A 24,319-nucleotide genomic window follows, 5' to 3' on the forward strand; every position below is an offset into this window, starting at 1 on the left:
CCATGGTTCCCACCACTGAATTATTCACAGAATATTTCACTCGTTGCAAAGCACTGCAAAAGGAAGGCAGGAACATTTCCTACCTGTGGATACTCTGAGTATGGTGATGAATCACTCTTAGTACTGGCACCTCCCAGTTTTCTTTCTGGGATCTTAAATCCTCTTGTGGATTTGTCACTGACCGTGCTGAAAGCCTCATTCACAGCAGGCAGAATACTAAAATTGGTCCCTCATAATTGTATTAGGTGGTCATTGTTTTATTTTTCTAAAACAATTTCTGTTTACTGTTAAGTTACAAAAGATCATTCTTGTTAGTCAACTTTAGTCAGTTTTATGGCTACATGACATATGCTGTATCTGCCCACCATCCTTAAATCCAAGACATAAACTTCATTATATGATGCCTCCGTGGTCTCTGCAAGAAGGCCATGCACTGTAAGAAGGCAGATATCTCACCATTAAGCTTACCATTAAAAATATCTGTCTGAAAGAGATAGAGTTTGGTCTGAAATCAGTGCTTTATCAAGATGAAAGATTAATTTTCTGTCTCATTTTAAAAAGAAAAGTTTTTGTGATTCAAAGCACTGAATTTCAGACCTTCTGAAGACCTTAAAAATTGTTCATCCCCTCCACATTCTTCCACATAAATCATAATTTGCTCTTCAGTTAAGGCAGAATTTTCAAACAATGATATGCAGGGTTGGCATGAATTCAGACACAAGAAATTGAGTGGCCTCTCCTCTGCAGCTAAAGTTACCTTTACAGAGTCTTGTTCTGCATGTATTACAAAGTATAATAAACCACAGCACATTAAAAAAAAAATAAATCTTAGGAACAATTCCTGTAACTTGAGTTTTAAATAATTCTTTCTTGCATGAGATATCATGTCAATTCAGGTTTAAGTCAACATTTTAACAGGACAATGTCACTGTCTATAGATTTATTCAGTTGATCTTCATTGAATTTTGGTAGTGCCAGTTATTCACATATTATATTCCACCTGTTTCTGAGAAAAAGAATTTATCTGAGAAGAAAAATAATTTATCTGAGGACAAATATCTAAAGGGTGGATGTCAAGAGGATGGGGCCAGTCTCTTTTCAGTGGTGCCCAATGACAGGGCAAGGGCAATGCGCACAAGTTGGAACACAGGAAATTCCACATGACTATGAGGGAAAACTTCTTTCCTGTGCGGGTGCCAGAGCAGTGGAACAGGCTGCCCAGGGAGGCTGTGGAGTCTCCTTCCCTGGAGACATTCAAAACCCGCCTGGACTCAGTCTTGTGTCCCCTGCTCTGGGTGTCACTGCTCAAGCAGGGGGGTTGGACAAAACGATCTCCAGAGGTCCCTTCCAACCCCTACCATTCTGTAATTCTGTGATTCTGTGATTCTGTGATTCTGTGATAACTAATCTGCAAAGGCAGAGACATTACTTTAGAGAAAAAGCATAGCATTTGGAAAACCAGGCACCAAGTCATCCAGATGGATAAATAGTTTATTCAGCCACAGACCATCGCACTCTTCCAGATCAGCAGGCTGCTTGTTCCTTCTTCAAGCTCACTTATTGCAGCAGTAAAGGTTCAAAGGTCTTCTCTTCCTTCTTTGCTAATAGTACTTACTGCAAATCTGGATGCTGTTAGATACTACAGACAACTATTTGGTTATTTACTGGCCTACTTCTGTTTATTTTCTGATCTTTTTAGCTATTTGTTAATTATGTGATAACAATTTAATCACAGACCCTGAGGAAAATTTAATTACTCCCCCCCGCCCCAATCTGTTACTCACTGTCTTGTAAAAAGACTGAAATAATACCTGAACTATTTAGTTACTATATAACTATTTGGCCACTGTATGTAACTGTACTTTTTTGCTTATTATTTATCCTTTAATTTAAGACAGCTACATATACCAGTTAAACTGGGCTTTGAGTCTAAACGTAAGCCATAGAAATTAGACCAAAGAAACATTTAGCTTTGTATTTCGCATTTGACAGCAAGCAACTGTTAGCTCTGAGAGAAGCCTATAAAAGAAGAAAAATTCCAGCCATAGTCCATTTGTGATTCAGGGGTTTCTTGATGCAAATCTTGAATCTCATAGGCTTTGATATATTTTTATTCCACAAAATTCTCAAAACATTTCTATGAACTCATTCAAACTTTTTTTACCACACCTTCTCAACACAAGCTGTTCCAGAGTGTAACTATGTGTTGTCTAAATAATTGCCTTGTTTTGTTTGTTCTCAACCTGCCACCTACTTGACCCCTAGTTCTTTACTGGAATAGACAGTGAATGATCATTACCGATTCACCCTCTTCATCTGATTTCTGGCTTCAGAGACCTCTGCAAGGTATTCTCTAACTAAAGTGAAGAGCAAAAAAATGTTTCTAATGAAACTAAATTAATTCTAGAAAAAAAAATCTAAGTTCTTAAAATTACTAGAAGTCATGGTGTTGATGAAACCCAGCTAAATTGATCTCTCCTTGTAAACTACTTTTCTTTCACTTTTTCTTGCATTTTTTGACTTGGTGACATTTGCTGAACTAACTAGAATGAGACTAATTACTGTTGTTTGTATGACATTAAGCTGGAACTTCAGCAAAATTGCTTCTGTTGGAGTATTGTACAGTTCTATGCACTTTTTGCCTCTCCTCTTGCAAAAGAGAATTCTTGGAATTTTAATAGCCAGAACTGATCAGAGACTATTTTTTCTATTATTGATTAGACATCCATATTAACAGAATGTCCTTCATGCCATGCTAGACCCCAGGATTGCCACTAGATACTACAAAACAATGTAAACCGCTATAAAAAATAGCTCCTGCAGCTGCACAGATTTATCTTGGAGGTCTCTCATTCTAATCCAATCCTTGTAAGAACTGATGATGCCTCAGAGATCCTGGTAGGGCTGCAGGCTGTTACAGTGCAACTGTAAGAGTTGTTCTAAGGTTAGAGAAGTTTGTTCCCTGTATCAAACATCAGTCAAAATTGCATAACATTTTACGTAAGGGCTCATTTTTCTGAATACCATAGTAGGTCTGCAGAAATCCATATGTGTGAATAATCTGAAATTTTATTGCTTTGGTGTATTTCCTTGAACAGAATTTATCTTTTTATCAACAACTCAAAGATTTACTTTATACATCTTAAACTTTTAAGAACACAGATACAGTACTGTTCTTCATGTACACATACAAATCTTGGGAATAAAACAAATTGAATGAGTCAGCTTAAAACTTAGTATTAATATAGTTAACTGTTAAGGTTCACTGATGCTTTTCTTATGAGTGGTGTTTAGCATAAGGACGGTTTTATACTTGTCGTGTACTCCATGTTTGGACAGTCGTTGATCCGTGCAGTTTCACTGTTATGCAGAAAGGTCTGACACCCTTTCTGCAGAAAGAATAGCTGAAGACAGGCAGCCAACAGAAGATCCAGAACAAAGGGGATACATTCAGCAAGATATTAATCCAAATCATCTGCACTGGCATGTAGGCAGTATATGAATCTTGGATTCAAAATACTACTGTTGTTCCTGAGCCACTAAACTTTGCCCTCTTAATTCTTTTTCAGCAGATTTCAATAACAGGATTTGGAATGAGCTCCACTAAGAATGGGAATACAAAGACATCTGTCTATATCAGTCCAGTTTAATTAAGATTTCCCACACCTTCTAACTAAACTTGTGTTTGAGGTTTAGCGGGGATTTAAACATTTAGACTCTTAAATTAAAATCAGGAAAACACAAACAGATACCGTCATTCAAATTTTTCATTACAGGTCCATCATGTAACCAATTAAAGCCCACTGTTGGCAAATACTTCAACTGCAACCAATGAGCAAAGAGGTACTCATTTAAACAAACTTTGATGTAGGTAAGCTCTTTTTGAACTAAATAGGGAAGCTTTGATTTCTGACTGTGAAAGTGCAAAGAAAATCAGACCTGTTTTTCATTTTAAGAAAGCCCCTCAACTCTCAGAAATGAAACCTGTGATACATGCAAAGTGTATGAAAGGATGTAGGTGAAAGCTCCTTATTCTGTTAGGTGTTTGGACTGGATCTGCCTTTCTCAATGCTTTGCTGTGCCATGGAAGAAGTCAGTCTTCTTTGTGTTTTCTTATGTAAGGAAACAACCTTAAAATATGTGCAATGGGTTTAAAGGGGGATTGTAAGTTTGACTTCTTGTCTGCAGTCTTAAAGACCCCAACCAGGAATCATAAACCTGCTTTTCCAATAGAAGTCTGTTTCCCTTTATTCTCTGCTTACTTCTTGCTCATATCCACTCATCGTTGCAGGGAACAGGGTTATGGATGATATTTGTGAGCTAAAGTTCGCTATAATAACAACCTTGAATTTTGCCTCCAGTCAGTTCACATGTTTGTAGGTTTTCTTTCACCACCATATACCACAGCCACCAGCTTCAGGATGCTCCCTGCTACCCAGTCCCTGCTCTACTTATCACCCATGGCAGAAATCAAAGCACTGATCTTTGGCTCTACCTGGTGATCTCCCTGTCAAGACTAGCAAAGATGAATTGAGGGAATCCTCAATCTTGATTCTGGCCCTAATTTTGTTCTCTCTGTCTATATAGGAAATTGAAAAGACCAGCCAGTTAGATTCTTCAGGTCAAAATATGGGCTTTAGAAGAAGCAATAGGATTGAAAAATATGTAACTAAATAAAAATAGGTAGGCTCAGAAGTGTGAAATAAATTATCCAAGAGAACAAAACAAGATCAAAAGTGCTGCAAGGTAGTGGGAAATCTGGAGCTTATCTGAGTTTAAAAAGGTCAGTTTGGTAAACCACCAATGCTAGAACACAAAATTGAACACAAAGTTGCTTTCTTTGTCAAATACATCGACAAAGAGAACTAGTGAAAAGTGTACCCAGAATTTAGTTTATGGCATAACATGGAAATTATTTTTTTTTTCATCTGAAGATTTGTCCTTCACATTGCCATGAAAACAACTCTAATAGCAGAACTGTCTGCACAGGTAGCTCTTCATGCCTAGCAGGACAAAAATAAACAAGTCAAGCATTAACGTCAGTTTCTGCTTTGTGGGAACATACTGTGGACAAAAAGATTTTGAAATCATTTGCATTTTTAAAGCTTGAGTGAGTACCAGTGCATAAAGCTGATAGCCTAAGCTGGGCCCCTGGAAAGTACTTCACTTTCATATTTCAGAACAGTTACTGCCACCGATAAAGTATAGAACTGTGGAAGATAATCTCCTCAGCAGACAAAAGGTCAGACTATAAAACTTTTGTTTGCCATTTCCAGAAGAAATTTGTCATATTAACACATGAAATGTAAAAAGAAGGGGTGTTTTCACATCGAGTTTCTATGGGAAATATTGCTTTCCTGAACTTTTTAAAATTTTTTAATATTGATAGAATATAAAACTAAAAATATTTTAAATCTTTCGATCTCCAATCAACATAGCACATGTGAAAAATGTTACTTCTTGGATAGTTTACAGATTTGTACAGCTGTAATAACTACCAGAAAACCAATCCAGTTAAATGCAGAATGTAGCTCATATTTGCTATGTGAGCATATTCACTGTGCTGCCATGTGGATCACATGGTTATATGTGGATAGGAGTTCAGAGGAGTCTGATCAATGTTATTATTAGTTTGGCCAGTTTCACGGTGTTATGTGTAAGGATTAATTTACAATCAAATCATGTTAGTGCACAGAGAAGTTCAAAATGAGTGGTAAGTATTGCTGAATTTCTGATATGTAGGCTAAGCGTTGCTGATATTGTCAGAATATATTTTGTTATAAAATGAAGAGATGTACCTCCTTGTACTAGAAGTTTCACAAGATGGAAAAAAAGTAGTTAGGAAGGAAGGAAAAAGAGAAAGTGAATTACAGGTATTTGTAAAAATTAATATTTTTAACATCAAAAACATAGCCAAACATGTGGCTACAAATCAATTCAAAAGTAAAATTTACCATATGCGGGAAATTATCTATAGTATGGCTTATAATTACAAGATGAAGGTATGTATTTTGTCAACAATTATCTCTTCTTTCTTCTAGATGAAAGTGTTCCTTATTCTGGGTATTTCAGCAGCTATAGCCTTCACAGCTGTTTTCTTTTCTTTCCTTCAGATAGGCAAAGATATCCTCTTTGGTAAGTAACAGAAAAAATACATGCTCTTTTCTTTTGCTGGCGATTACTCTGAAGCTGAAAATACACTGGAACTGCAGACGGTTTAGTAATGGCAGTTTAGCTTAATCTCTTTTTATGTGCAAAATACGCTATCTGATTTCTGTGAGAATTATTCCACCGGTGTTTCATTTTAAAATGCAGCTTCATAAATTCACAGAGGAAAACTTTGTATGTGTAATGTATCTCAATTATGTTTTCTTTGACTAGGAGTGATTTTACTTCCTTAGTGACATTCATATGTCAGGTGACATGTTTACAAGCATGGTTGCTGGATTTCTTTCCCAGACTGCCAATCACTATGTGTAGTCATTCTAGGCTAGAGGCAGTCGCTGTAGGGCATCCCGCCTGGCACCCTGCTGCTGGCCCATGAGGGTGCACATCTCCTGCTGGGCCTTTCTCTGCTAGCACCCTGCAGGTACTGGGGAGATTTTAGAGCATCTCGGATTGCAGTGGTGTCAATGTTCTAACAGTATAATCTTGCCATTTTAAACATCAGCGCTATTTTATTTGCATCTATTCAATCTAAAGCAGTTAGATCTAGTAGACTAGTAATATAGCAGACACTAGGTTGAATTTCAAGAGTATTCTGTAGAGACCAATTTTACATTAAAGTAGGGCAGAGGTGATGAAGAAACAGGATTTCAATCTTTACATTCTCTTAAATTATACAACTGCACATATGATTCATAAAAGATGGTGATATGATTCCTTAGAAAAGTTTTCACCTGAATTTAGTGTAGAATCACAAGTAAAATAAAATTGTATCCAAAATAAGCTAAACAAAAAGCCATTACTTCCGATGGGAAATCTTTTTTGGACCACCACTGTGAAACAAGTGGATCTGATTTATTTTCCATATTGGATTCTCCAGTTGGAGCTTCCATATTAATTGTTTGGAAAGATGCGGTCTAGGATGAGGTTACATTGTACATTAGTTAATACAGAATGAATATATATGAACTGTAAATAAATTAAATAGATGGACTGCATATTATTCTTTTTTATAGTAAGTGTCCTTTGGTCTGATGGGGACAATACAAAACAATGCTTATTATTGCAAGAACCACATTTCTTAAAACACTGCATTGTACCAAAATTATACTTCTCAGTAGTAAAAAGGAAGAGAGACAATGGAATTCAAGTATAGCAGGTAGATCTGCTCTTCTAGATCAAAGTCTGAATCACTACTGCATGAAGAACGATATTTTGAGCAGAATATATTTCTTGAAGGTAAACCCCCTAAAGGTAATTAAAAATCATGCAATACTAAATTCTAAAAGAAATAGTTGTTGTGTGGCCTATAAAGGTCAGTCTTAATTTTTTACATAGACCCAAAACCATTTTCAGACATGATAGAAATCTGAATAACTGTAAACAAATCATCTGAATATTTTATCATGCATAGGTGAAAAGGAAAAATAACTACTGCTATACTTAGATGCTGAGATCTTCAGTAGAGTGGAGTTGAATTTTGCCTAGGAAAGATTACTTCTCATCACACATTATTTTCCCTTGAGCTGAGTGCCCTATTTGAAAAATAGATCACAGAAATAGCACAACATAGACTACAGATAAAATATGTCACCTAAAACTACACTGCACATAAATGATGAGCATTTGTACATAAATGATTGTTAGCTATCTATTATTATTGATTATTTGTTTTCTAAGAAAAAAATGGGTGATCCCACAAGATAAAAATGGGAATTAAACCACCGGACTTTAAATATGACTGATTCATTTAATATAAAGCTAGATGTACACAAAAAAGGAAAAATCTATGTTTCACGATATCAATATTCAAAATAGTACAGCTGAAGTATTATTAGGTTCATATATATCTTTCTATCAAACATAGGTAGAGAAATGAGAATAAGGCTTTCATGTGTCAGATCCCAGAAGGTCTTGAAGTTTGTTAATTATGCTTGAACATGGATTTGAATTCTTCATGTGGCTCTGACCAGCTCATAGTACTTGCGAGGGAGGCTCAGATTTGTCCTGTCAATCCAAGGACAGTATAATGCAAAACACATATGAAGCCGAAGGAACATAACTGCATACACAGAGCACAACATATTTCAGCTGGACCTGTTACCATCGTACTACATAACATGTGCACAGACGGATTTATACTGGAAGAAACAGAAAGAAAGTCTAACTCTCCAGGCCTTATACATTAGGAAGAATTGATTTACTACCCTTACCTTATCTTTCAGAAAGGTCAGAAGCCACATTAGTTTCAGGAACACTAAAATATGGAGATCATTTAATGGGGAAAAATTAAGCATACCTCAATATTACAAACCTGTATACTTTGTAAAGGTAATTATTTTAATAAATATGTTAATTAATAATCTATCAATTTTTCTTTCTTTTTATTTTTCCCCTGGGGAGAAGAAATTGAAGATAACTGCGTTACTGAGGCTATCCAGGAGGGCTCCAGTCTGGTGGATTATGCTGCACATTATACACTGAAAAGGTAAATGAAAACATTAGTGAAGGATCTGTTCAGCAAAAAAATTTCATAACAGAGAAGTTCGAGATCAGCCTGTTTCTTTGAGAAAGCACATAATGATAGATTATATTTATGATCACCTGAACCAATATAACCTTGTGCATTGTGACCACATAAGCTGCTCTCTTAAAATGTGAGAAGAGTAAGAAATACAAAAACAAATAGGAAGATTTTTCTGATCTAAGTAGCACACCACATTCCATTAACATGTGGCTCAAAAAATTGTAATTTTATGGACATTATGTGTTTTTGAACATCAGTTATGTTTTTTCCAGTGCAGAGAGAGATGGGAACTCCTATCGCTTCAGTGTCAAAACCCTATTGCCTTAAATGGGACTGCTGAAGTGAATTTCACATTTTCCTTTCCATCTAAAACAGATGTAATGAAATGATAAGGGAAAGGAAATTAAACATTTGTCTTGAATGGTGGGCAGTGAACAACTTAAGGAAAGCTGCTATGTGTTTGAGTGAGAGTGATCTCCTTCTGGGAATGATGAAAGTGCTTCAGGATGACTTGCCATGAGGCTAAAATATTAAACCATTTTCTGTGGAGCTCTGACTAGATTTCTATACAAAATCAATTTCCCTCCAATATTTAGGGCACATCAGCTAAGTTTTACAGGGTGCAATCACCATCATTTTGCTTAGACTTTTCTAAAGGACTTATCTCTGTGTTTTGAAAATGAGTCACAATTTGCAGAGCTCTGGAAGAGATGACTGTCTATATGGACAGAACTTGTCAAGAACTCTGGCTGCTCAGTACATGGAGACTGAGGTCACTTTTGTTTTGTACTGTTAGTACTTCGGTGACAATTCTGAGGCATTCAAATTTAAAGACACAGGTCTCAACTTTTTGGTGGCTCAGCTACCTCATGAACCAAATGAAGATACTGATGTTTAACTGTCTCACAGGATATTGTGGCAATTATTTGGTCAATATTTGTCCAATATCTTAAAGATGATAAATGCTAAAAGATGCTAGAAGAGAAATGCTTAAAGATAATTGTTCCAATTCTATTAAGAATAAATCTGAGACCACTTGCTCACCCTAGATGAATCACCAGACTGTTAAGTTTCCTTCAAAATATTGTGTATGTGGATATATATAGACTCTAAAGAGCACTGTTATTCAGAAGTCCTATTATTGGGTTTCCTTTAAAATCCTTCATAAGAATTGGAGATTCACAGCATGGCTGAGGTTGGAAGGGATCTCTGGAGGTCATCTGGTCCAACCCCCCTGCTTAAGCAGGGCCAACCAGAGTTGGTTGCCCAGGACCATGTCCGGATGGCTTTTGAGTAGCTCCAAAGAGGGAGACGCCACAACTTCTCTGGGCAACCTCTGTCAGTTCTCCATCACCCTCCCAGTAAAAAAATTGTTTCCTGATGTTCAGACAGCATCTTCTGTGTTTCAGTTTGTGCCCATGGCCTCTGGTCCTGTCAATGGGCACTGTTGAAAAGAGTCTGGCTTCATCCTCTTTGCAGCCTCCCTTCAGGTGATTGTATACGATGATTAGATCTCCCCTGAGCCTTCTCTTCTCCAGGCTGAACAGCTGTCTCAACCTTTCCTCATATGAGAGATGCTCCAGTAATAATTATAGATATATTGATATATAAATATTACAGAAAAGGCAAACAAATAGAATGTTTTCTCTTCTACTCCCTTCTTATCCCTTCCCTTGACATTCCGTCCCTTCTTTTCACTTTCTTTCCCTTCCCCTTTTCCTTCCTCTTTTAACAGCAGCAGTTGAAAATTAGATCAGTGATTTAAAACTGTTAAATTAAGTATTTGATCTGATAGACATTGTTGTTAACCTTTGAATTTTTTAGAACGCTGCTAGTAACAGCGCTCTGAGAACTGGTTATGTCTTTTGCATAAGTTTGGGGTTAAGCCTGTAAGCAGCCAAAGGCTTGCACTTTCAGCAGAGCATTGAATGATGTGCATTAGTATTACCACTAAGGCACAGGCTTTCATGTTTTGTGGAATGAGAGCCATGAGTGCCTGACACCTGCTTTAGGAGTTTAAGTCTCATAAGACTTTCACTTGTTCTACTGTTAACTGGTATAAAATACTTATTCTTTCAATTAAGAAATTATCGTTACCAGAAGTGAAAATTGTATTTCTATTGTGTGCTTTTATATAATTCAATTCATTGTAGCCCAATTAAGCAGGCCAGTGAGAATTATAAACACAAAGACACCTCCTGTTTTAATACCGGCTTGTAAATGCACTGTACACCTACCTCTTGACATTAGTCCTGGCCATTTGCAAAGTACAGAGGACTGAACTATTGTCTAATCTGATCATTATATTGAGGAGTGAATGTGTTTAGTTGAATACTTTTGCATTTTCATGTCATTTTAAAGCTATTAAGGCTTCTTTCCTTTGTAAGTTTAAGAAAATTGTATACTTGAATTAAAGCTTTGGTCAGCATATAGGCTGAAAACAAGAAAGGAATGCATGTGTCTACATATTTGAGCTTCTGGAAGTTATGGAGGTCACAGTACTGTGAAAACTCATTTTACTTTGGCTTACAAGTAATTGAAGGAAACTACAATGCAATATAGATGGGCTCAGTGCTGTCTTTGAGACTGAAAAGCCAGTTCTGAGATGAAAAGGCAGCTCCTTTTTCAGGTTAGAATAGGAAAACTCTTAGTTGTTCCATGCACAATAGTCCAACCTGATGTTTGCTGAATTCATGATCTAAGTGTCTGAACTGAAAACTGAGTCAAAATAACTGGATTTCTCCTGAGACCTCAGTTTGACCTTGAATTGTGATTAAAGTGGGCAAGCACATTTCTCCACGTCAGCTGTTTAATATCATCACTTAAATTCTTGAATTGTTGTTTGTGTTTTAGAAATTTAGTTGTGTTAGAAATTACTAGTTGTGTTAGAAATTACTTCCCAGGTTTTAAGGTCACATATGTCCTGTATGGTCCTTATAGTCTGCTGAGCTGTTCATGATTGTCTCCCCTTGCCCAGTGCAAGGGGACTCACACCCTCCTCCACAAGTGTCATGACTGTTTGCTAGTACCTGCCTGCTATTCCAATTAGCTTCTGGGTTTGTTAGTCTGTAAGAGTAGGTGTTCATGTTTGTCATTTGAATATAAACAGTCATAATATTATTAGCATAGCATAGATGGAACACAATGGCATCAGCATTAAAATGTATTATTTGTATTACAGAGGCAATGCCAATGGGAATCTAGGCAGTTTGGGTAAGGCTTTCAGAGCCATATGTCACCTGTGAGGACGTGACGCCCAGTGCTTTGTGCAAATACATTGTTAATTTACCACCAGGTGCATTATAAAATACATTTTGAAAGTAGTAGTTGGCTTGCAGGAGTAAACAGTAGTTACAGTAAATCTTATAATAACAACCAGTACCAATGATGAAACTTGTACTAGCCTTCCAACCTGTGATTCTGTGATTTTGTGTGTGATTTAACTAGTGAATCTCAGCACTGCTGGAAAATCTCACGATTCCAACAGTACATTCTTCTTATACTGTGCTGAGTCTTTGCTTTTTCTGGGTTTTAAGGTGTAGAAGAAACTAAAGATAACTCCAGAATGGTCAAGCTGTGCAAAGTAATAATTTCTTAGGCCTGTCATACACAGCTGCAAATGATCTTATATCTCTCCTGATAGAACTTGGTAATCAACTCAAAAGGCCTGATGAACTAGTTATATATGAGAGAGAATTATGAATTATGTTGGTAGGTCAGGTGGTGCTAGATATTTGATTTGAGCAAGTCTCAGAAAAGACATAATTTTAGATTCCTATTTGAACTTACTCCAATAGATTGAAAGTAAGTACAATTCTAATACAAACACAAGCAGTTTTCTCAGCCTATTTAAAGAAATTATTGACATTTCTGAGCATATTTTAACACATATTTTAGCTAAAGGGACAGTGTTCTTAGACTAAAAAGTATAGATGACAACCCTAAAAAAATTCAAGCCTTAACAGCAGATTAAAGATATTTCTCACCATGTTCCTTCTGGTAAAATTACTTTTATTTAGTGTATACTACGTTTGAACTGGTTTGTTTCATGTTTTTAAGGAATCTAAATTGTAAAACCCACAATTTAAGATGCTTTTTCTATTGGCCCCTATCTATGCCAACTCAGAAGGGCCATCTACAGAAGGGGCCATCATGGGATCATCTGTATGCCCAGGGAAGAAGAAAATAATTGTCAGTGTTCCAGATAAGAACTTACAGTTGCAGAAACTCACTAAGCATGATCAGTTAGTCTGTGCCTGTCTGGTCTTAAAGCACACTGGCCATGTAGACCATTACAGGAAAGAAGAAAATACATTCCTTATAATTTTATAACTTTATCACTTTATATTCTTCACGTTGTAACTGTTTGGAGAGATCTCCTGAATGATGACAAATATCTAAAGCATTAATTCAGGCTAGAAATCTCTAAACAAGGTATTCTATAAATATATTAATTTAAGACAGAAAGAAATCTCGGACTCAAAATATCTGAAGCTGAAAGAGAAAGTGTGGCTTATACTCCGGAGAACTTTTTTAGAGTTTGGTGGGGTTTTTAATGTATATATGTTTTTAATTATGATCTGGAATGAGACTCAGTAACTGAGAGTCTGGCAAGCATAAAGAACGCGCTGTACAAACACCATGGTCTGCAGTAGGACTTATATTCTTAAACATATATGAAGCACACTTCTTGTCTGATTTCATGTTCCTAATAATGATGCTATCATGGCTCATTCTACTAGATTTATGGTGCTGTTTCTCCATTACAAAATATTGAGACACTTTGTAACTTACACAGTGTTCAGCCTCAGGAGTTGGTGAGAAGTAGAAGGGACTAGCATGTGTACATTGAATAAGGGCAAGGGGTGGAACAGGCAGGAAATATGGCAAACTAATAACTGCTGTGATAATCTTACAGTATCTGTGAGATTAGAAAAAAGATAGAAAATGTCTCAAGATGGAACATATCTTGCCTTTAAGGAGGTTCAGTCCTGGGCAGTTTTTTGGGTTGTAGGTTATTTTTGATTCTTAGCTCTTAGCTAATTTGTACAAATGTTCTTATTTAGCTCATTTGTACAGACATGTTTGCCTGTTCATATAAAGTTTTTTTAAATGACGCATGACCAATATTATCCTTATGTGGATATTAAAATATTAAACCTGAGTTCCTGCATTTAGTTATATAATTTTTGTTTTGTTTTGTTTTCACTGGGACACAGTTCAGGACTTTTCATACTCCGGATTCCCTGCCAAATTCCTAACTGTATATGGAAAACCTGAAAAACATGGTGCTGAGGAGCAAGATAGCTCTATTTCATAGCTGCAAGAGTCCTTGAGCTCGGCTCTTGAAAGAAAGGGAATGATATCTCTATAAAGAACATATAAGCAGGCTAAGGCTCTTTTGGATCAATTAAGGACAAATTTAGAATCTAGAAAAACCTTCAGAGTTGTATTTTCTTACTAAATGCTTTTTATGTAAGCATGTTTCTAATTTTGCAAACAGAAAATTGTTTGCTTTCACCAAAATAAAGTTGTTTCTTTCCTTTTTCAACTTGTCTTGTGCTTTAAACAAACCTAAGTGAATATGACAGCACAATATTTTCATGAAAATTGCATATCCAAATAAATCTGTGCTGCAGAGAAGCCCATGGGGATGTCTGCAACCTATGACCAAGACTGGAAATGGAATAGACTAGAGTGTTTTTTACTAAGCTGTAGGAGTCAGTTTAGGACTTGAGACTTCCAGCTAAAAAGGAAGTTCTCCCTGATGCGCTTTTCTCATTGCCCCTCTGCCAATAAAAGGACAGTGGTAAGACAGTCCATGTCAAGTGAAAAATAAATCTCGCAGTGAATCACAGAAGAGTTGAGAGAGATCTGGAGACCATCTAGGCCCCTGCTGTGCTCAGAGCAGAGTCAGCTAGAGCCAGTTGCTCAGTGCACTGTCCATTTGGGCTTTGAATATCACCAAAGATGGAGACTTCACAACCTTTCTGGGCAGCCTGTTGCAGTGTCTGACTACCCTCACAGTAAAAAGGATTTTTCATATGTTTAAGTGTTTAACTTTGTGTTACAGAAGTTATACCATCAAACCTGATCTCCTTAAAGTTAGAGGTAAGGGCAGGCTGTAAACTAACATATATATATAGCTGTATAGCTGTCTAATGAAGCCCTACTAAACTAATGGCTGAAACTGCATATATAACTAGTCAGTGCAAGGCAGGTGGTCTCGTCTCTGAGAGAAGACATGTCTCTATCATCAAATGCAGATGGCATCTAGACAACAGTGGGGCAGTTGCTGGACTCCCAGGTGCTAAGACATATATGAATCCACCTGCAACGATTGAGATGGTTTTTAATATTAAATGTAGCATGAAAGCAAAGTCTACTCACTTAGGTGTGTTGGTAGTGAGAGTCCTATATTGTGACTGTCCTGCACAAGGTCTTCCCAGACACTTTGTGCTGCAGACTCTGTCCATCCCAAGAGTTTCTGTCTCATCCTGAAGTTTCCTCACAAGCTTAATCCTGTTGTCCTGTGGAAGGGCACTTTCCCTTTCTTTCCAGAATTTTCCTTGCAGAACAAGGTCACAAAGTAGTCTTCCTCTCTGCTTTCCCAGCATACTCCCAGGTGCTAAGACATATATGAATCCACCTGCAACGATTGAGATGGTTTTTAATATTAAATGTAGCATGAAAGCAAAGTCTACTCACTTAGGTGTGTTGGTAGTGAGAGTCCTATATTGTGACTGTCCTGCACAAGGTCTTCCCAGACACTTTGTGCTGCAGACTCTGTCCATCCCAAGAGTTTCTGTCTCATCCTGAAGTTTCCTCACAAGCTTAATCCTGTTGTCCTGTGGAAGGGCACTTTCCCTTTCTTTCCAGAATTTTCCTTGCAGAACAAGGTCACAAAGTAGTCTTCCTCTCTGCTTTCCCAGCATACTCTTCAATCAAAATATACCTTAAACTGGGAACATATCCAACATAGACAAATACAGCTATGACTAAGTTCTAAAAGGTTATACATCAAAAAAAACTTCTGTATTTTATCTCAATTATAGAAATATCCAAGGAAGGGGAACAGCAACTCCTACCTTGCTGCTGGCTTTCTCAAAATTTCCTGAACAAGAGAGTCAAGATATTTCACAAGCAGCTGAACGAATGGAAATGTCAATTCAAGTGCTGAAACAAAAAGTTTGCCAGAAGCACAAACGTTCATTGCATCCAACCGGTAAATATAGTATATTAATTTTGGCAAAACACCCTGTTGATTTCTTGAATGTTGTCTTTTAGATTAAAGTTGGGTTAGCTTCACTTTTGTTTTACCTTTGGCAGGAGTATGTATCTTGTCCACACCCTGGGGCCAGGATGCCATCTCTTTTGTTCTTAAAAGCACCTCACAGCCATTGTTTTACGATTTTCTTTGCCAGAGTGTGAGCTGTGTTCCTGTAGTTAAGGAGAGCAGGTCTTTGCTATTGGCATCCTGTGAACTCATGACTGTGTATTCGTATTGCCTATAAATCAGCTTGCATATACATGGTGTTCCAAGCTTCTTGTTTACAGTGGAATATCTATCTTCCACAGCACTTTGGGTTTAGTGCTTCCGGGGCCTCAAGTCTACAGCAAAAATAACACAATTTCTATCACTCTATGGCACTGACATTTTCAAATACACTTCCTCCAGACATTGATGGCCTGATTAGTTTCCCTCTTTTAAGAAAATACTTTCTTATTTCCAAAATGAACTTTATCATGCATTGCTGTTACACATTTATTTCCACTTTGTTTCTATTTTAACTGTTTTTTATAATTTTATATGGAGAAAGAAAAAAAAAAAGAGAGATAGTCCAGAAAGTTCAATGATGTGTAATTGTCTAAATAAAATAAAATTCTTGTTGCCATTAATTAGGCATGATTTTCAAGATGCCTGTATGGTTTCTGGAAGGCACAAAAATTCAGAAACGTTGACCTTTTTTTTTCCTGTAATTTAATCCTGTCACTTAGAGCAGCATGAACTGGAGAGTTATAATTTGTAATCTCTGTCTTAGTATTAAAACATGACATTATTTTTCAAGATATGGAAGCATTAGAGTGCTGTAGACAAACATAAAGGTCCACATTATTAATGTTTTACTTGCTGAAACATCTGGCTTACTAAACTAATGGGACAATTGTAGAACTAAAAATATATCTATGTGTGTATGTGTGTGGCTGAGAGAGGGTGCCAGCATTCTGGAGCTCACACAACAACACAACTTTGTCCCTCGTCAGCTGAATCCTCACTGGGAGACCCGTCTGGGATCACATTACAAAGGTATTAACAACATGCTGTCTGGTATACAGCTCCCTGATTTTACCTAGCTTCCAAATTTCAGCTCAGAAACGTGAGCCTCTTCCACTCCATATTTAATTATTTAGTCAGCTGTAGTGTCTTTAAATCTCTGCGTCTTTCCAGACACACAGTTTTCCTTCTTGGTATATACTTCTGGTTTTGGCTGGTATTTTTCACACCATTGTCATAAGCACAGGGACTGGACAAGCAATGTGACTACAATACAGGGAAACAAGAAAATGGAGTCAACCTCACTTTTCAGTTATGGCTGGACTACTTCCTTCTCATTCTCTATGCATCAGATAATAAAACCAGCTCTTTTGTTTCACCCTCTATCTCCTCTAAGTCCCTGAGACTGCCTTCTGCAACACTTCTAACTAAGTGCTCTTTCCTAGGAAGAAGAGAGGGGATGCTGCAGTTGTAGCTGACAGTGATACCTTTTCTCCTGTAGCAGCTCTATAGCATTACAGCAAATTGCTTGTTTGGGTTTTTCCTTTCAGATCTTTTATCAGCTGATCTGCTCACTATGATTGCTAACATTTCTGGATGTCTGCCTTATATGTTGCCACCAAAATGCCCAAACAATTGCTTAGCTAATAAATATCGACTTATCACTGGTGCCTGCAATAACAGGTATGTATGATAAGAATTGTGACCTGAAAAATCCTTTTTTCTTATTCTTCGAACTCAAGAGCTATGTTTACTTTTTCCCAGAAAAATGGGAGGGAAGGTGTGGAGGGGTGTGACCTCCATCAGCTAACTTTGGCACCAACGTGCCTCTAAATGCAGGAGGTGCCTCTAAAACCTTCCAGGGGAAGAACCTCTTCATCTAAACTTTGGGACACTAATTTTTGTGGACAGACTCTACCTATGAAGGCTTCAAATATTATGTAAGGAACTTTAAATTTAGGGAGCACTGATTCAGTAGATGCCTTTTTCTACATAAATTAAACAGACTGATTTCTAACCCAGCATTCATTTTTTATTGAATTGGATAAAATTATATTGATCAGGAAAATATAATTGCTTCACTAGGAACAATAAGAAGATCAAGTAGATTCTCGTTTTTGCATTTTTGTATTTTCCCACAACATTAACATTTAGCAAGAACGCATCTAAAATTCTGGTTGATATATTTATTTTTATATCTATTTCTATAAATATATGCTTATTGGTTATCTATGACTATTATTTACTACTCTTATCTACTTGTTACCTAATGCATGTGTCAATTGTTTTCTGCAAACCCCAACATAACATATGTAACTGTATTTTCAGAATCCCCCAATGCAATAGGGTGTAAAACCGCAAATAAGAGCCCTTTTTTGAGTACAAGGGTAAATAATATTTATACCCAGCAGCCTTTGGATACATAGGCATAAGGTCGCAAACTGAAAGGCACACTGTAAAGTTACAGGTGAAGGGCTACAGAGCTGTAAATGGAAGGCCATTAGTGTTACACAGGTTAAGGCACTCTGCAACATGGTGAATGAACAGCAGTAAAATTCTGCAGTTTTATTATTCAATCGTTCTGTTTTTTATGAGATTAATCTGTTTTGCTACACCACAAGTCATTTGCAAGGAACATGCCTGATAGGCTCTTAGTTGAAAGGACACAACCTGATATGCATCAATGTTATAAATCTAACTATGTGGATATCCATATTTTTCCCCAGGCACTTGCAGAGTTGCTTAGAATCTGAACTAACAGCTAGTATAATAATTACACTGACAACTCCATCAGGGCTTGAACGCATTGGCCAAGATTCATGCAGCTGAACATAGGCACGTGCCTGAAGCCCTTAGTTTGTAGACATGGCTGCTGTAGTCTTTCTCTCCAGAGATGGAGAGAAACACACTCTGCAGTGGGTTAGGTAAAACATCTTTTTCTCTTCAGTGACTCTGGTAATACTAGGATGTGCATAGGCATTTCAGTCTGGTTGCTAAAGTAGGTAGGGTAAAAAAGAAAGAAATAAAGACTTTGATATCAGTGAGTTAGATCTTAACTTAGTCTAAAACTTTGTGAGCCCCTTGAAATACCTCAAGCTTTACTGAAATACATCAACATGAAAGATCCATTATACTATAATGTAAAGAATATACTCTACCATGTAAGCCAGCTTCAGAGACTTCAAACATTAAACAAAGTACCAGTCTGTACTTTTCCTTGCTTTACAGCTGCCACTTTCAGGCAGAAAATATATCAGGATGTATGTTGTATTTGTAATTTTAGTCACCTAGTAGGAATGTGCAGCTGTGCTGTAGGTCAGTAAATACTGCATTTCATAGGTGAAATTTAAAAACAAAATTCACAGTAGAATTGTTTACCTATAAGAAAAATCTGTTTAAATCTATTTAAAAGTGAACATGGACTTTCTTTACAGATGTTTTACTTAATCAGTTCACATATCTGGGACAAATCAGGTAGATTACAAAGTATTTATCCCACAGCACTGAGATTACTTTGGTTTAGTGTGACCTTCCTAGAACAATGGCGTAACAAAATAGCATAAACATGGCCTTCTATGGAGAATATCAACATAACATCAGACATTCCTGGCAGCGTCATTATCCACATTTACTAGTAACAGATATCAACAGATTTTACTTTTCTTTCTGCCTGAAGGCATATGTGTGGATAATAGGCAAAATAAATCTGCAGCATTATTTTTTAATGAAGAATAAGGGAGACAGGGCACGTCCAAATAGCGATTTTCTTTCCCCCATTTTTTTATCCCAACTAACTAGCATTGATCTGTGTAGTTTTTAGTGTTTAGTGCAGTCAGGAGGATTCAAAGGTGAAGGAATTACAGGTACTAAAAGAACTGAATCTCACAGTGCAATTAACCTCACCTAATCTTAGCTTTCTGAGGTAGTTATATGCCTACTGCAGGGCTGCATCTACAGCTGTTCCTAATAGTGAGAGATAGGATGGGATGACAGGATGGTACCCAGGAGTTGTCTGTCTCTCAGGCTTGATGGACAGGTGCTTGGATGACTAGATTACATTTTGTATGCCTAATATTTGGGCACCTAGGAGGAATTTTATCTGCAGCATTTCTATTTCATTGCTGTGTCATTAACCATTTCATCAGGCAAGGACCTTAGTCTGAAGCTCTGATAGAGTTCAGGCTCACCTAGTGGAAAGAATGAACAGTCCCAACTTTGCAGAATCAGTAATTGAGAGGTATTCTTCAGGATAGCTGCTTCACTTCAATGCAAACTAAGTGTTCAGTTTAGTGGCAGGCTTATTTTTCAGAAGTTTTCCATGTTTGGCAGAAGTTATGTCCATTGTAGCTCAGAGCAATGTAAAACATGACAAAATCCAGTTATTAAATTGTGATATAGCATTCATTCTTTCTACGTGAAACTAGACAGGACATTAAAATAACATTCAAAGGACTAAAATCTGGATAGTGAACGGCATCTTAAAACTCCAGGTTCCTTCTAAGGGAACCAAAACAAAATCCAAACTGTGCAATTCCAGTATTTCACAAGTTAATTAAAAGTCCCACTTCCCATAAAGGGAAAGTATAGTAATCAAATTTGACTACTCTATAAAGCTATATGGTACCAAATCTCATTATTTCAGCTGCCCTGGATAAAGACATTTTTAACTCAAGCAAGATTCCAAGACATTAATATGTTTAATGTAATAATAAAAAGGCATGTGAGAACAGTTTTACTAAAGTAACATTCCAGTGATCTGCTAAAATATAAAAGCAATCAGGAGAAAAATCACTGGTTAAGCAGTTAAATTAACATTTCATTATTTTTAATTGAGTGAAATAGCACTACACTATGTGCAGTATTTTATGCAATTTCAATAAAGGCAAATCAACTGTAACTAATTTGAATGCTTTATTAAAGCATACTTCAACCTTCAAGTGTGAATTATTGTTGATAATTAAACATATTACTGTACCGCATAGCTTGGCAAATTGAGCCACTTCAGTGTGCTGGAGATCACTGAAGTATTAATAAAATAATTGTTCCCTCTTTAGCGTCCCAATAGACATATAAATGTATGTTTTAACACTGTGTAGTTCTACTAACTGTCTGGGAATATTTCTGGTTCTTTGCAGCTTAGTTTAAAATTTTGCTCAACTGGCTACATAGCAAATTTTTTTTCTTCATTTTAATGTCTACATATATTTAACAATTATGAAATATATTGAACATGCCATGTTAAAAAAAACCAACCAACCAAAAAAAAAACAAACCACTAAAGTATTCCCTTAGAAAAAATGCGTTAGAAATGTTCATGATAGGAGGAAAATGAAGTGCTCAAGCCCAAGACTCACTGACTATACTAATAAATAAAAATCACCAGGAATCATTTCCTGGCCCTCAAATTAAGTATGACCTCACTCTTGCCACCTTTTTACTCTTAGGCTTTTGTCTAAAATTTTTTACTCCCCCTCCCTCTTCCAGGCAGGCTGTCTGCAGGATGGCAAACTGGCATGTGCTAATCCCAGGGTGCGCTCAGCCAGTCGTTCAGAGAAATGCTGGTTGGCGTGAGCCAAAAACACACTGCAGTTAGTGTTAGCTACTTAAAAGCATAGCTGAATGCATACCAGTGCCTGGGCTTGTGCATAAGCCCTCCCAAAGCTCTGCCCAAGTAATTAGTAGAGATGCAACCAGAGGAAGCATTGCCCCTGAATTCAGCAACTTCAGCTATCTTTCTCCTTTCCTCGGTCCTTTCTGCTTAGGTCTTGCTAAATGATTACTTCTGTATGACTAGTATCCATTTTTCTTTTAAGCTTTCTTCACCCTTATTCTAGGGCTTTGTTATATTTTCCTAAATATTTATTTCCTAGCTATTGTTCTAAACAAACATATTTTAAAAGATGTCAGCAAAGGCACTTGAGAGTATATCTGACTTTATAGGGAATGAGGACCCTCTCAGGAAAACATCATCAGGGCAAGTATTTCAAAGATGTAAAAGAGTAAACAACGTACATGACAAACAGTAATGTAGTAATACTTCATTAGTAATTTAATTTGTCTTTATTTTCCTTTTGAGTCAAACTGACAATGATATACATGAAGATAAGTATTTGATCCCTTTTCAAAGACTATTACATGAACATCTTATTGCAATGGAATATTGCTTTGTGGCTGACCATTATTTTATATTATTTTATATTTATATTCTTTTATATTAATAATATAACTGTATTATAAATGTATTTTAAAATGTATAACAATTTTATATTCAGAATATACTCAAAGGTGAAGGATTTTTTTGGTTTTGCTGCTGCTGTTGTTTTTTGGGGTTTTGTTTGTTTTTTTCTTTTTGCAGGGAACATCCTAGGTGGGGAGCATCCAACACAGCCTTGGCTAGGTGGCTTCCACCAGCCTATGAAGATGGACTCAGCCAGCCTCGAGGGTGGGATCCCAGTGTCCTATACAACGGCATCCAGCTACCCTTGGTTAGAAAGTGCACCATGAGATCATCTGAAACACTTACTCTGGGCTATAACCATACCCACCACCACAGACCTCCTTTTACATCAGTAAATCAAACAGCAAAAAAAGCAAATGAGCTCAGTTAAGGACCTGCTAGCTTCGCTAAAGCATAAGTTCCATCAGCCAGGTAGTGCGAGGTCCTCTGCACCTGGGCTGGGGTAAGCCCAAGGAGCAGTGCCAGGGGCACTGACCGCGTGGGGGGTAGCACCGTGGTGGAGAGCAGGCAGGGCATGAGCCAGCCGCCTGCCTGGCCTGGCTTGCACCAGGTGCAGGGCAGCCAGCAGACCCAGGGAGGTGGTTGCTCAGCCTAGAGAAATGGCAGTGCAGGGTGGATCTAATCCTGAAAAGGCCATTACAACGAAGAGGGAGGTCTTCACAAGGATGCACATGGCATGAAGCAACGGTCACAAGTTGCTCCAGGGGAAATTTTGACTTGATATATAAAAAAAATATGTTGTGAGACCAATTAAATGTCAGAATAGGCTGCCTAGACAACTGCTGGAATATTTCTCATGGGAAATAGCCAAGACCTGGATTGATGGGGCTCTGAATAACCTAATCCCTCCTTCAACAGAAAGCTGCACCATGCAGTCTCTAGAGATTCCTTCCAGCCTAGATTTTACAGTGATTTTTATGAATCTTTTTTTCAGTAACGGTGCCTTTATTCATGGCAGGAGAAGGGGGAAAAGAGGGTATAAATAAATATAAAGCACATGTATGCTAGCACATGTGCTAGCACATGTATGTGTGTACACACGTATACCATTTCTCCTAGGTTAGCGTACCTCAACTGAACAAGCATTGCTGTCAAATCATGACTTCATGTTTTAGATAGACCAAGTTACTGAGCTAAGAAGGCACTGCTATATTTATTGATTTTTAGCAGTTTATATACTCAAAAAATAGCAGAGCTGCTGTAGAGGGAAGATTAAACAAAAAACTATTTGCATAGAGGACTGGGTGAAAAATTCCCCAGTGCAGCGTGCGATGATTTGGGCTGGATTTACTATTCCTGGTTTGTCATCATTGCTTTGAATCCTGACTTTTAATGGACTCAAGGTCGTGTTATTTTAACCACTGTATGTTTAATAAGGATGAGCAAGAGAATTTAGTGTTAATGTCACCTGCAACTCATTTTATTAATTAAATAACATTGCCTCTAAGCTGCACAATTTAGCACTTAAAGATGAAAACCTGACATTTACACAGGTAAATTTCCAGTAGAGGGTACAACCTGCCTTTTTCTAGATTCATTAGGGTACATGCTTGTGAAGTAAAACACACTAAAACAAAGCTACATGACTGCATCAAACTTGATCATACCTGATCATCAGCCACGTTCTCTGCTTTATTTTGAAGTAAGATAGGATACAAGTAGTGCCATAGATGTTTTCACTCATTTACATAATTAAGTCTTTTTGTGTACTTTTAGTTATCCAACTATATCCTTTAAAAAGCAACATGCAAATAATGTGAAGGTGAGAGATAAGTGTGAGGATTACTATAAAGCAACATTAGAACACAGTGTGGATGTGCAAGTTAACAGTGATAAGAAAACCTTACTAACTGCAAGAAAAAAAGTTTGTGCTTTGTGGCCACTGAAGCTATTAAAATACTGATATAAGGACTTGTATTCCTGATGAGCATTATGTATCTCTGCTCTTGACTATTTCAATATAAAGCCTGATGCTCCTAACAAGTCCCATGCTGCCTCTTGTCCTTACCAATTCTGTTTAGCTGCACCTGCCTTATACGTTCATTATATAGCCCTTGTATTTATTACAGACTCCGTGACTCTATTTTGCTTGACAACATACAACATGAGGGAG

At 37.1% G+C, this 24,319-nt stretch overlaps 1 protein-coding gene across 3 annotated transcripts in view; it reads left to right on the forward strand.

Moving 5' to 3' along the window:
* Positions 1–6,041: 6,041 nt before the first annotated feature.
* The window catches only part of TPO (thyroid peroxidase), a 43,502-nt gene continuing 25,224 nt past the window's right edge, over positions 6,042–24,319 (forward strand). For all 3 annotated transcript variants that reach the window (XM_064448639.1, XM_064448640.1, XM_064448641.1), the window contains exons 1-5: positions 6,042–6,135; positions 8,569–8,653; positions 15,748–15,917; positions 17,519–17,651; positions 22,324–22,453. In XM_064448639.1, coding sequence (XP_064304709.1) covers positions 6,042–6,135; positions 8,569–8,653; positions 15,748–15,917; positions 17,519–17,651; positions 22,324–22,453 — 612 coding nt within the window. The remainder of the gene's footprint in view (positions 6,136–8,568; positions 8,654–15,747; positions 15,918–17,518; positions 17,652–22,323; positions 22,454–24,319) is intronic.

Source organism: Phalacrocorax carbo, chromosome 3 (genome assembly GCF_963921805.1).
Source record: "Phalacrocorax carbo chromosome 3, bPhaCar2.1, whole genome shotgun sequence".
Classification (NCBI taxonomy): domain Eukaryota; kingdom Metazoa; phylum Chordata; class Aves; order Suliformes; family Phalacrocoracidae; genus Phalacrocorax; species Phalacrocorax carbo.